General features: G+C 47.4%; 1 protein-coding gene across 1 annotated transcript; it reads right to left on the minus strand.

Moving 5' to 3' along the window:
* Positions 1 to 95: 95 nt before the first annotated feature.
* On the minus strand, positions 96 to 910 carry LOC119275284 (embryo-specific protein ATS3A-like). Its single transcript, XM_037556099.1, has one exon. The coding sequence runs from the start codon at positions 773 to 775 to the stop codon at positions 200 to 202; it is 576 nt and encodes a 191-aa protein (XP_037411996.1). The 5' UTR covers positions 776 to 910; the 3' UTR covers positions 96 to 199.
* Between the last annotated feature and the right edge of the window lie 12,344 nt (positions 911 to 13,254).

Raw genomic sequence — 13,254 nt, forward strand, 5'->3', positions numbered from 1 at the left:
ACAGAGAGGTTTTATTCGTGGTAGGTGGTACCATATAGCATTTCATCTCGATCGGGATTATTGCAGGCGCACGCCGCAATCACTCACGCACAGCAGAAATGAATCCACATGTAGTAATTTTTAACAACTATGGCAAACGCCGTGCTCGATCCACAAACCATCATACATACACGAGTGCCACGACCTGCTCCGACCATGGCTACATCGCCTGTGCAGCACCAGCAGCAGAGGAAGGAGACGACGAGGAGGAGGAGGAGGCGAGGCGCGGGCAGCGGTTGAAGCCGTACCAGACGTTGTTGGGGAGCGGGTCGCCGTAGCGGAAGGTGGAGGGCGCGCTGGGGGCGGTGGGCTCGTACACCCTGACCCACTCCGGCGTCCACCCGGTGCGGCCGGCGCGGCGGAGGTAGAGGTAGCAGACGCCGTACCCGCAGGGCCCCCCGATCTTGAACGTGTCGGTGGCGCACCGGTCGAACGCGCCGGCGGCGCCGCCCAGCCGCGCCGCGTACACCTCGTCGCGGTACACGTCCCCGAACGCCAGGCTGATCGCGTCCGACGTGCGCGCCGGAGAGGAGCAGCTCGTCTTGATCTGCACCGTGTACCAGCAAGTCCGCGCGCCCACGCCTCGCTCCGAAGACGACGAGGAGCTGCCGGTGGTCCGCGCGAGGCCGTCGTCGTCGGTGCGTGGGAGCGGCCGGGGCGACAGGGTGGCAGAGACGAGGCTCAGGCAGGCAAACAGGGCGAGGAGGAGGAGGAGCCGCGGCGGCGCCATCGCCATGGCGAGATTGGTCGTGGTGGCGACCGGCGAGGGCTGGAGTGGACTGGAGGGATCGTGGCTGGCTTGCCTATTGGCGGTAAGGAAATTATTTATGTGTGTGGTTTGCGAGTCTGGTCTGATCTGATCTGTCGAGATTGAATACTGGGGGCCAGTGCAGGCTCCAGCTGGGTTGGTAGATGGTGAGGAGGTGGTGGCCGGCAGTGGGGCCATACATTCGCTGCATCGTGTGATTATGCGATAGGCGAACGTGTCAAATGGAGGACACGATTCTGCCTCAGCGTGCTCCACGAGTATTGGCGTCCTTGTCTTCACTAAACACACACGATAGGTGTTCTTTACAAAGGACCGGGGCCATGGTCTCCACGCTCCATTGATTTCGACACATAAGGACATCTCCAGGAGGGACCCGCAAACCGTCTGTATATGTCTGGGCCGCACTGTCCGGACGGCGAAAGTCATCCAACACGGGTCTGTATCGGTCTGTAGTGCGTTCTGGATACGATTACTCCCGCAAATTGGAGACAAAATGAGGGAGGTTTGCGACAGCTTGGACACACAAAACGTAGAACCCCGACGCCCCTGCCCGTCCAATTCCTCATCTCGTTCTCATTTCCTTCCACTCCGCCCTTTCTTCCCTTTGTTTTGCATCCGCACCCTCCACCTCCGTTGACGTTGTTGTACGTCTCCAGCTGCCATAGAGCCATTGTCGGATGTCCGCAACCAGCATCGACGTGTCCGCTTGCCGTTTCGACGGAGCTTTCCACCTTGGAGCCGTTTGTACCCATGTACACTCCGCCCCTATCGACGACCTTCATGGCGGACACCACGCCCGACAGGTGTTCGGTCAAATGCCACCGAGCTTATTTTTAAATGTTATATCACTTTTTAGTGTATGAAGGATGGTCAGCTACTCGACCATGGAGGATGAGTTGTTGTGCGATGTAAGGTTGGTCGTATCTGCGGATTTCTAAGCAGGAGCAGAGGGGAGTCCTTCTGGGAAGAGGCACATGAAAAGTTTCGTGCATGAAAGCATATTGCGCCCTACGACATGTACATCATTCAACCACACAACGTGAGGTCATTGTTGTATCGTTGGCACGCTATCCAGATCAGCGTAACCAAGTTACATGGTTCGTCAGCTCGAGGCAAGGTGGCCATTGCACGTTGCAGAGGATGAGATTGTAAATTTTTCTTCCACTTGCTTAATTTATTGATTGATTCATTCACTTAATGTTGGTCTACACATTATATATAGCCCTCACGCGCTGTCGTGGTGTACCACAAGATAGAGGGACGGCCATTTATGTGCACACACTGTTGGATGAAGCTGAGAGGGGGGGGGGGTATGTGTGGGTCGACATGATCCGTTCATAAAAACTTGTTAGACATCCGGATCTAGTCGAATTTGAGACCTTGTTGTACTAGACTTAGTTTGCATTGTATGTATGGATGATTTGTGTTATTTTTTATCCGAATTTTGATGAATGTCAGTTGGTTTGCATGAACTTTGTCTGGTTTATTAAAATGCGGGTTAAAATGTATGTGGCTAGTGTTGGATGGCGGCCTCCCGCATCCATGTTTGCGGGAGAAAATTTGCAGGTTGTCATTGGAGATGTCATGAGAGAATGAAAAGTACATATTTTGTTTCATCTGCGCCTTGTTATGTCTTCGTTTTGAAAATGGGGAGAAGCTATGGGGGAGAGGCCTGCTGGCGAGCTCGGATGAAGATATGGGGGAGTATCGTGCTGACGAGCTCGGATGCTCAATGGCAGTACAAGAGTTAACCACTAGTTGTTTTTTGCATTTGTTCCTCATAGCTATGAGAGTTTCATCCTAAACTAGGAGTATTGGATAACATCCCAAGAGCATGTACAACTGGAACCCATATCCTTCTCAAATGTCCGGGCAGCCTGCCCTGACAGAAAACTGTCACCCAATCGGACCTGGCAAATTTAGTACAAACTCCCGGCCTGATCGGATTTTCCCATATCTGACCCATATCTGGGGCGGATATGGGACGCCTAGACGCTTCCGCCACGTCAGCTCCGACAAGCCGCACCCATCCCATATCCTCTCAAAATTAACTAGTCTGCCACTTCGACCGCACTCCTCTCGTGTATGTTCTCCATTTCTCTCTGTCCGCGCAGACGCCCACCTCCTCGCTTGCTCGCCGTCCGTGCAGCCGGTCCACCTTCGTCGTCGTTGTTGTCTTCGTCGATAACCCTATCCGCCACCACTGGCATGGACGATGCCTCAGCGGAATCGATCAGTGTCCCTACTATGGCGGTCAGTTGCAAGGCTGAGAAGGCCGCCGGGAGGGAGCGCCGCCGAAAGTAACACGAGTGTGAACCAACGGAGAAGGTCGTTGTGGAGATGGCCGGTACGAAGATGGCCAATGATGAAGAGATAGACTTTGGTGCGAGTGGTCTGGCGAGACTGACAAATCCCGTCTGGCATGCCTGCGGGGAAAACATCTCGTTGCCAGAGCCCAACTTCGTTCTGCCATCCCAGTGGATGGGCATCCTGGATAGGTTTCTACGAGACGCTACCGCCCGGACATGATGGCCAACTTGTTGGTAAACGTAGTAGAAAACAAAAACAAAAACCATGCCTGTGATCACCCGAGATCAATATGAAGATGCATAACGGTTTGGGATCATGATCGTTACCATCACCGAGTTATAGTGGAAGAAGAACTATCGATGAATGATCCCTCGTACTGCGCACGAACAGTTCCTCGAATCAAAGACCGAAAGCACGACCTCTCTACTTGGTTGCAAGCATGCAACCTTCACGATCCGGCAGCGCTTCACCGTCCAAAGCTAATCGTCGCCGGAGAATTAGAGGGAGGAGATTAGATAAACAATGGGATTCTACTTATGAGGACAATAGGATTGACCTAGCCCTAATTAGTCAACTAGGACCAACTATAACTATAACTAGAAGAACCAGATGAGGCTCCTAAACTTCTATATTCAATTGTGGCCAATACCTTGAGTATATATAGGTTGGAGGGGAAGAGGAGGGCTGCCACCAATGAGGTAAAGCCTCCTTGTGGCACCGGCCTAAGGGGAAGGAGTTGGACTCATCCCATGCTCCAATTCAGCCTCCTTCCTTAGGGAAGAAGGCACTTTCCAACTTGGGCCTTTTTCCCCAAGTTGCCTTCCACCTCTCAGTCTTTTTAAGCCCGTTGATATTTAAATTAAATATAAGATGTTATAAATACTTCTAGACCATTATATATTTTTTAACATCTCCAAAAACTTTTTCCACCTATATATATTTTATCGGTAATACCAGATATCACCCGATATTCACCGAAATGCTTCGAGATCCTCTCAGAACTATTCCAAATATTAATGAAACATTTACAAAAATATATTATCATCACTCCCATCCTACAAACACTCTGTGGATCGTGATTTCCTTAAGCTTGTGACCCCGTAGGTTCGGTAACTCATAGACATGAGTGAAACCGTTCGTTCAATGACCTACAACGGGACTGTGGACGTCCATATCGATCCATATGAGCGCAAGAAGGATATTTGAGTGAACCTATGGTTATCATGTGATGTTCTCTTTGCTTCGCGATACTTCACAAAACTCGGGATGCATCGGTATCCTCCTGAGTCATCACCATGCACACTATACCGAAATCCTCGTTACCGGTTTTGTTCTTCTTTCTCGTTATTGTATTCTGGCATCCCCGTGTCGTAGTTACCTGGGTCTGGACAAACGATGATGGATGTCATCACACCGAGTGGGCCCTAATAATATCTCTGGATCATCGGAGGAGAAAATCCCACTCTTGAGCAATCTAGTCCCTTGTCAAACTTTCCGATGAACCTATAAGTTGCCGTTATGATCACCGTGTTATAGGTGGCATTTGAGCAACCCTGAAGCCCGTCGTATGGTAAGAAGGGACTATGATACTCTCATGGTCTAAGGAGTAAAATCACGCATTAAAACTCTGTCTTATTACAATTGATTATAGATGATATTAACTCAATTCATAACAGACAAGATTGAGGCTATCTCTACAATATTTACATTAACGTGGAAATCTCATGGCTCCAGCCATCATGCCTTGACACGCAGGCCACTTAACATTACAACATATAACCATCTCATATATAAACTCATTATCATGACGAAGGCTATACCACATCATATGTATACCCTGCAAAACCAAGTTAGTCGTCCTCTAGTCGGTTTTAGCATAATTTTAGCTATATGATTAAACAGTTTTAACAAGTAATACTAGCTACGTACATACACAATTTAGGCGATGATTCTTATTGCTAGATTAAGTTTCGGGGTGTGTGAAACAAGAGACTTAATTAAAAATCTCAAGCCCCACACTAAACTTTGTTAAATACGCGTGACCCCCTAGAAGATCCACCATCTTGGCACCCTCTTGTGTACGCAATGGTTCACTATTCCCAACTATGGTGAAGCAAGGAACTGTTAGTAGATCGTCGACAGCAAGAGCGATCGATTGTCGGAACAAAGCAACACCATGTTGTCAAAAAATTGAACCAAAGCAACACTCAAGGGAAGCATAGTAAGAACATCAACCCTCACAATCACATGTGATCTAGATTGCAACCTACACCTACTCATATAACTGCTCTGACACCACTTTTGGGAAACATAGTAGAAGACAAAAAAATTGCGCCTACGATCACCCAAGATCAACGTGAAAATGCATAACAGGTTGGGATCACGATCGTTGCCGTCACTGAGTTGCAGCGGAAGAAGAACATGTCGGTGTATATTGTACTTGGAGTACCTCAAGCCGTCGATGAACGATCCCTCATGCCGCCCATGAGCAGTCCCTCGAAGCGAAGGCCGAAAGCACGGCCTCTCTACTTGGTTGCAAGAGTGTAGCCTTCATGATCCGGTAGCACTTCACCATCCAGAGCTAATTGTCGCTGGGGAATTAGAGGGAGGAGATTAGAACCACACAAGACTTCTAATTATAAGGACAAGAGGATTAACCTAGCTCTGATCAGTCAACTAGGACCAACTAGAACTAGCACTAGAAGAACTAGAGGAGGCTTCAAAACTTGCATATTTAATTGTGGCCAATACCTCGAGTATATATAGGTTGGAGGAGGAGAGAAGGGCTGCCACCAAGGAGGGAAATCCTCCTTGGGGCGTCGAGCTAATGGGGGAGTAGTTGGACTCCTCCCCTACTCCCAATTCGGCCTCCTTCCTTAGGGAAGGAGGCACTTTCCCACTTGGGCCTTTTTGGCCCAAGTTGCCTTCTACCTCCTGGCCTTTTTAGGCCCATTGATATTTAAATTAAATATAAAATGTTATAAATACTTCTAGACTATATATATATTAACATCTCCAAAAACTATTTCCACCTATATATATTTTATCAGTAATACCCGGTATTACCCAATATTCACCGAAACCCTTCCTGTGACCCGAAAACGCTTCTGGATCCTCTTGGAACTATTCCTAATATTAATGAAACAATTCCACAAATATATTCTCACCACTATCATCCTATAGCACTCAGAAGATTGTGATTACTTTAAGCTTGGGACCCCATAGGTTCGATAACTCATAGACATGAACGAAACTGTTCGTTCAATGATAGACTGCGGGACCGTGGACGTCCATATCGATCCCTATGAGCACACAGATGATAATTGAGTGAACCTATGGTTATAATGCGATGTTCCCTTTGATTCGTGATACTTCACAAAACCTGGGATGCATCGGTATCCTCCTGAGTCAACACCATGCTCAATATACTGAAATCCTCGTTACTGGTTTTGTTCTTCTTTCTCGTTATTGTGTTCCGACATCCCTGTGATGTAGTCACCTGTGTCTGGCTAGACGATGATGGATGTCTTCACACCAAGAGGGCCCTAAGAATATCTCTCCATCGTCGGAGGAGAAAATCCCACTCTCGAGCTATGTAGTCCCTTGTCAAACTTTCCGATGAACATATATGTTGTCGTTATGATCACTGTGTTACAAGTGACGTTTGAGCAATCCCAAAGCCCACCATACGGTAAGAAGAGACTACAATACTCTCATGGTCTAAGGAGCAAAATGATATGTATCCAACGTATCTATAATTTTTGCCTGTTCCATGTTGTTATATTATCAATCTTGGATGTTTTACGATCATTTTATAACAACTTTATATCATTTTTTGGGACTAACCTATCGACATAGTGCCAAGTGCGAGTTGCTGTTTTTTGCTTGTTTTTTACTTCACAGAATATCCCTACCAAACGGAATCCAAACGCAGCAAAACTTTTTGGAGATTTTTTTGGACCAGAAGACAACTTGGGAGCCAAGGAAGCACCCGGGGGAGGCCCGTGGGGTCCATGATACACCAGGGCGCGCCAGAGGGCCCCGGCGCGCCCTGATGTATTGTGGGGCCCACATAGGTCTCCTACACTGCCTCTGAGCTCTATAAATACCCAAATATTCCAAAAACCCTAGGGGAGTCAACGAAACACAATTCCAGCCACCGCAAGTTCCACAACCACGAGATCCAGTCTAGAGCCCTATTCGGGCACTCCACCTGAGGGGAACACGATCACGGAGGGGTTCATCATCCTCATTGGTGAAGGAAATATGCCCTAGAGGTAATAATAAAGTTGTTACTTATATTTCCTTATATCATGATAAATGTTTATTACTCATGCTAGAATTGTATTAATCGGAAACTTAGTACATGTGTGAATACATAGACAATACATAATGTCCCTAGTATGCCTCTACTTGACTAGCTCGTTAATCAAAGATGGTTATGTTTCTGAAAGCACAAGTGCTTCCTGGGTGATTTTGGTAATTAATGTCAACATATCTCTTGTTGGACTAATACTTTTATTTAGTGTATGTCAGATAAGTCCAACAGTGGAGTGGCGTGGACAAGAGGATGTGGAACACTTTCAAGATGCTAAGGACAAAGGACTGGCTCAAGCTCAAAGCTCAGGACTCTACATTTTCTATTTCAGTGATCCAAGATCACATTGAGTCCATAGGAAAGTCAGTACTATTAAAAGGGGATGACGTGTTGCTTAATGGCTTGCTTGCTCAGAGTGCTTAGTGATATGCTCCAAAGCCCTCAACCACTTTCTCATGTCCACATTTGTCCCAAACCAAAAGTCAAACTCGGTTGAGGGAGTCCCGGATTAAGGGGTCCTCGGACAGCCGGACTATATGCACATGCCGGACTGTTGGGCTATGAAGATACAAGATAGAAGACTTTGTCTCATGTCTGGATGGGATTCTCCTTTGCGTGGAAGGCAAGCTTGACGGTTAGGATATGAAGATTCCTTTCTCTCACTACTAGAAAAAAGGCTACTAGTAGCGCGGGTAAAATGCTACTAGTAGCGCGGGTACTCGCGCTACAGCTAATAGTTAGTAGCAGCGCGGGGTGCACCCGCGCTACTACTAACCTAACTACTAGTAGCGCTCACTTATATCCCACGCTACTACTAACCTAACTACTAGTAGTGCTCATTTCTTATTTCCCACGCTACTACTAACCTAACTACTAGTAGCGCTCATTTGTTTCCCATGCTACTACTAATAATTTAGGAATTAAAAAAATAAAAGTTAGATGTAGTATTCATGGATGGAAATATGCCCAGTGCAAACCAAACCAACGTCACATAACATTCTCAAGATTCCATTTAACATCAAACACACACAATGATCATCGAAAGGTGGGTACCTTCCCTGGTGTTCCATCACCAACCTAAGGCCTCCTTTGGTTTGAAGGAATTTTGTAGGAATTTCATAGGCTAGGATTTTTATAGGAAAAATTCCTTTAGATCCCTTTGGTTTGTAGGAATGAAATCCTACGCCTATGGAGGAATTCTTCCTATCCTCCACATTTCATAGGAAAATAAACATTAGCCTAGACTCAATGGAAAAAATCCTATGATGTGAATCAAAGGACATCCCTTTTCCTATTCCTACTCATAGGATTTGAGATGCATGTCATCTCATTTCCTATGCCTTTCCTATTTCTATGATTTTCCTACCCTATGAACCAAAGGAGGCCTAAACAGACAACTTCCCTAGATGTATCTACCAAGGCTCGGAGCTTAGACGCCGGTGGACCCGAATCCTCCCTCCCCCCGAATGGTGGCGTCGAGGTCCTCCACCTCGGCGACCTCCGGCATCAAAATCACCTGGACAATCATCTATGCAACATGGCCACCAGCTTCACGGAGAAGTCCGCCTCTGAGTGGTTGAAGAGCACAGCGCCCACCGGCTGCGCTAGTCAGCGTCGATCACCCCTGCGCCCATGTCGAGAAAGTGAAAACTTGTTAGTACGCAAATTGCATCAGTTCAACTAAATGGTATATTCCAATTCACAAGACCCATTAATTAAGTTAAGATTCTTTCTCATCTAGCAATTTAAAGGGGCTCATGCCGAAAATATATGCTTAATTCCTCACTGGCTATTCAAACTAAATGTTCCAAGAACTCTGGGACAATCAACAACCTTTCCACTTGATCTCCGCTAGCTACTTTGGATTCAACACGAAAAGGAACATTTATTTGAACTGAAAAGAACAAGCAGGCAAGCATGCTATCAATCTTCTCGCTAGAATTTCACAAAATGCACCTGTCAAGTGTACTCTAACAATCAACGTGTCCCATCTCCTCATGATTAAGGACTCTAGCTGAGCCGACAACATGGAGCAAGATGTAGTCGTTTCCGAGCATATCAAAATAATGTACCCAGGAACATATATTTCGGGACAGCAAACTAAATTGATGGCTGCTCTCAAACCGTACATCCAAACGACACAAATAAATACTCTAAAGAAACCTTGGAACTTTATCTAAAACTTATGTAAAGGGGCCAACTCAAAATTCTAAGCCTAGCTAACTCATTTTTCAGATATAAGCTTGCTATCCAAATTGGACAGTGCAGTTTTTAACTGAACCAAGTTCAGTTTACAGCCATGATGCAGAACTAGATGCTAAAACTAACACCTTGTAGGGAGAGGCGATGCACCATTTTTACCTCGAATCAAAGGCTTCGCATATGCGCTTTGGCTGGATAAATAGATGATATCTCCGTTAAGAGTATCCATGCCATGATGCAGAAGTAGTATTTCCAAATTTCGCCAAATCACCACTCGAGTATTTCTAGAGGAAATTAATTGATTCTCTACATAGCATCTGCCCTGCAATAGCTAATCATTAAAAAGAAAATTGGGCAAAGCGAGCACCACACATGTTTAACTGGGGTACATGTACATCCAACAAGGACACAAAACTAAGTAAAAACGAATGAAGCAACTGAAGAGTACCTCTTCCACGCTAGCCTTAGCCACCGTCTCGCTGCTCACGCACAGACACTCCGTTTGCCAGAGCTTGAATATCTGCAGAACCAGAAACATTACTCATCCAAACCCATAGCAGAGAATTCGAGCCCGATCACACCCGGGCCACTACCCCCAAATCATAGAGTGTCACATCCTAGTTAGCCATGCATTAGAGTGTTGCATCATGTTTACTCTTTCATCAGAAACCTGAAATGGGGATGACAGAACCCCCAGTCCCCTCTGAAACCAACTAGGGTTTACTAAAAACTTTTTCAATGAACCTGAAATGCCCTTCTAAAATGCCCATCATTTTTGTCTTGGTTCAGAACCTCTGCCAAAAGTGATGCACATTTTCCTAGGCCATCTTAGGGTTTTTGAATTAAATCATAAATATTTGAATTTGGGCATTTAAAATTATATAAAATATTTAAATGCTCAAATATCTCCAAACTAAAATGTTTCATGTTGGAAATAATCCAACTATGGACCAGGAGTAGTTTGGTGATTTTAGGAGTTGCCTAAGTATTTTATTTAATTCAACAAAGTTGCAGAAGTATTAAAAAAACAGAAACAGAAAAAAATGGAAAAATCTTACCTGGCGCCCAGCACCCGGCCCACCTGCCGACCCAGCCCAGCACCGCTCCAGCGAGCTGCTTGCCGGCCAGGCAGGCAGGCAGGTGCCCGACGGCGACCGCAGCGCGCGCCACGCACCTGCTCGCCGCCTCGCCGCTCCCCTCGTCCGGTGATGTCGTGGACCGGCCTCCCTCGCTCCCCCGAACCCCCCAGACACCCCCTCTCCTCTCCAGCTCCTCCCCCTCGCGCTCCCCCGCCATGGCCGACGCCACCATCGTCGTGCCTTCGTCGTAGCCGTGCTCCCCGCCACCCGTGCGTCCTCTCATCGTGTCCAGGAGCTCCGCCGCTGTCCACTTCATCGAGAAGCCGAGCCCCGAGCGCTCGCAACACCTGAGTCCACCGCAACGACCTCGCCCGAACCGCCGTCGCCGGAGATCCCCTTCAACGCCGTCGTCGCTCCGGTCCATCTCCGGCCACACCAAGGGCTTCGCCGCACTCACTGTGAGCTTAGCCATCTTCCCCTCCCTTCCGTTCTTGCTCCCGAGCCGTGTAGCAACCTCCCGGAGCTCAACCGCACCCACCGCCGTGGAGCTCGTCGCCGACGTGCTCCCGGTCACCCTCCGACCACAAACTGGTGTCCATCATACTCACCGTGTCACTTAGCACCTAGCTAGCCACTCCCCGAGCCTCACCGACCCCTCTAGCGTCAAGTTCGTCTTCGGCCGAACCCCGGTGGCCGCCAAAGTCATCGCCGACGCCAACTCCGGCCACCCCGACCCCAACGGACTCCACCAAGAGCTGCGGCTCATCCTCAGCTCCACTCCGGTGGTCTCCGCGACCCATTTGGTGGCCGAAACGGCCAAAACCACTTCCGCCGCCGCGTCGGGCTCGCCGGCGGCTAAACGCCGGTGCAGCTGACCCGGGTTTGACCACGGGTGGGCCCTGGTTGACTCCCCTGAGTCAATGACAGGTGGGGCCCAGCCCTGTTAATTAAACAGGTTTAGTTTTATTTAAACTTTAGTTAAACTAATCACACTGACACGCGGGACCCACTGTCAGGTTTGACCTGGACGTGTCCCGTTGACCTGCTGACGTCACACTGACGTCAGGCTGACGCCATAATTGATTTTCTGGAATTAATCTAATATAGGAAATTCCAGAATATAGTTTAAACTTTAAAAATTCATAACTTTTATTCTGTAACTCCAAATCAGACAAATTATATATGAAAAATGATCAGAAAAATCCAATCTATCCATCTGTACTATTTTCATGCATGATTAAACAAGTTAACTTGATGTTTAATGCAGAACAAGGAAAAAACACTTTAAAGGGCCATGTTTGAGTTTGAAATTTGAATCTTTGATTCAAATTGGTTCAAACCCTTCTGGTCTTAGTTGCATTAGCCCAACACACTCATATTGCTATGTTTCATGCATGCATCATATTGTTGCACATTGTTTGGTGATGGTTGTGTATCGGTGTTCTTTGCGGCAGGATCTGCCCCCGAGGATTACCGTGATTACCCTAACGAAGAACCGTATCAGTGCATCGAACCATCAGGCAAGCAACCAACCATTTGATCATATCGATACAATCCCATGTTCTCGCTCCTGCTCTCTTTTACTGCATTAAGACAACGCGTTTCAAACTGCTGTGTGCTACGGTAGTTGAACCCATTTCCTCTGCATGACCTGTCATTGCCACAGTAACTAGATGAAACCCACTAGCATGTGTAGGAGTTGATTGAGCCATATGTATGTGTTGTTCCTACCTTGCTATGCCTGCTATGCTTAGAGTCGTGTCAGGTCTGGTTCATCTGGGTGATGGCTAGAGTGAAATGATTATGTCGGTAATGAGAGTGGTGTGGTGAACACGATTTGGTAAAGGTATCGATGAGAGGCCATGTAGGAGTACATGGTGGGTTGTTTCATTGAAGCCGACCTTAAGCACTGAGATCTGTATGTGTGATTTAAGATACAGCTACTACCATGCATTGGGCCCTGAAATATGACCCCGCTCGACTTCTTATTCACCCTAGCTCTCTGTCCAGGAGTTGCAAGTAGTTTCTGGTGTTTGTAGCCTACTGGAGGCCGTGCACAGCGCTGACCGTAGGGGTGGGCTATGATGCGGTAGGTACGTGGCACGGTGTACCGAATACCCGCTAGGTATCTCGGGAACCCTGTTCACATCGTTCGGGGCCGTATGGGAAACCTCGGCCGGACTCCCTGCGGATGGAACCTGGATAGGCGATAAACCTGGACTAGAGACTTAGGTGTTTAGGTAGGTCGTGGTCTACACCCACGTCGGCTTTCGCTTGAAGTCTGCCGAGCACATGTCGTGTGCAGACGCTAAGTGGTGGAAACATGTATGAAGAAGTACACCCCTGCAAGGTTATCATGATCTATTCGAATAGCCGCGTCCGCGGTAAAGGACTACTTGGTTGCCTATACAGTTCATAGACAAGTAAATGGAAACTGCTAAAAGCCTCAAGATAAGTGTGAGTGCCGAGGATGGCTCTTCCGTAGGAAGACGGAGGTGGATCCTCGGTAGTGTATTGAAGTGGTGAGTAGTGGACTC

Source organism: Triticum dicoccoides, chromosome 3B, assembly GCF_002162155.2.
Source record: "Triticum dicoccoides isolate Atlit2015 ecotype Zavitan chromosome 3B, WEW_v2.0, whole genome shotgun sequence".
In the NCBI taxonomy this organism is placed as follows: domain Eukaryota; kingdom Viridiplantae; phylum Streptophyta; class Magnoliopsida; order Poales; family Poaceae; genus Triticum; species Triticum dicoccoides.

Excerpts from the sequence above, each read along its gene's own strand:
- LOC119275284 (XM_037556099.1), bottom strand. The coding sequence starts at position 775 with ATGGCGATGGCGCCGCCGCGGCTCCTCCTCCTCCTCGCCCTGTTTGCC.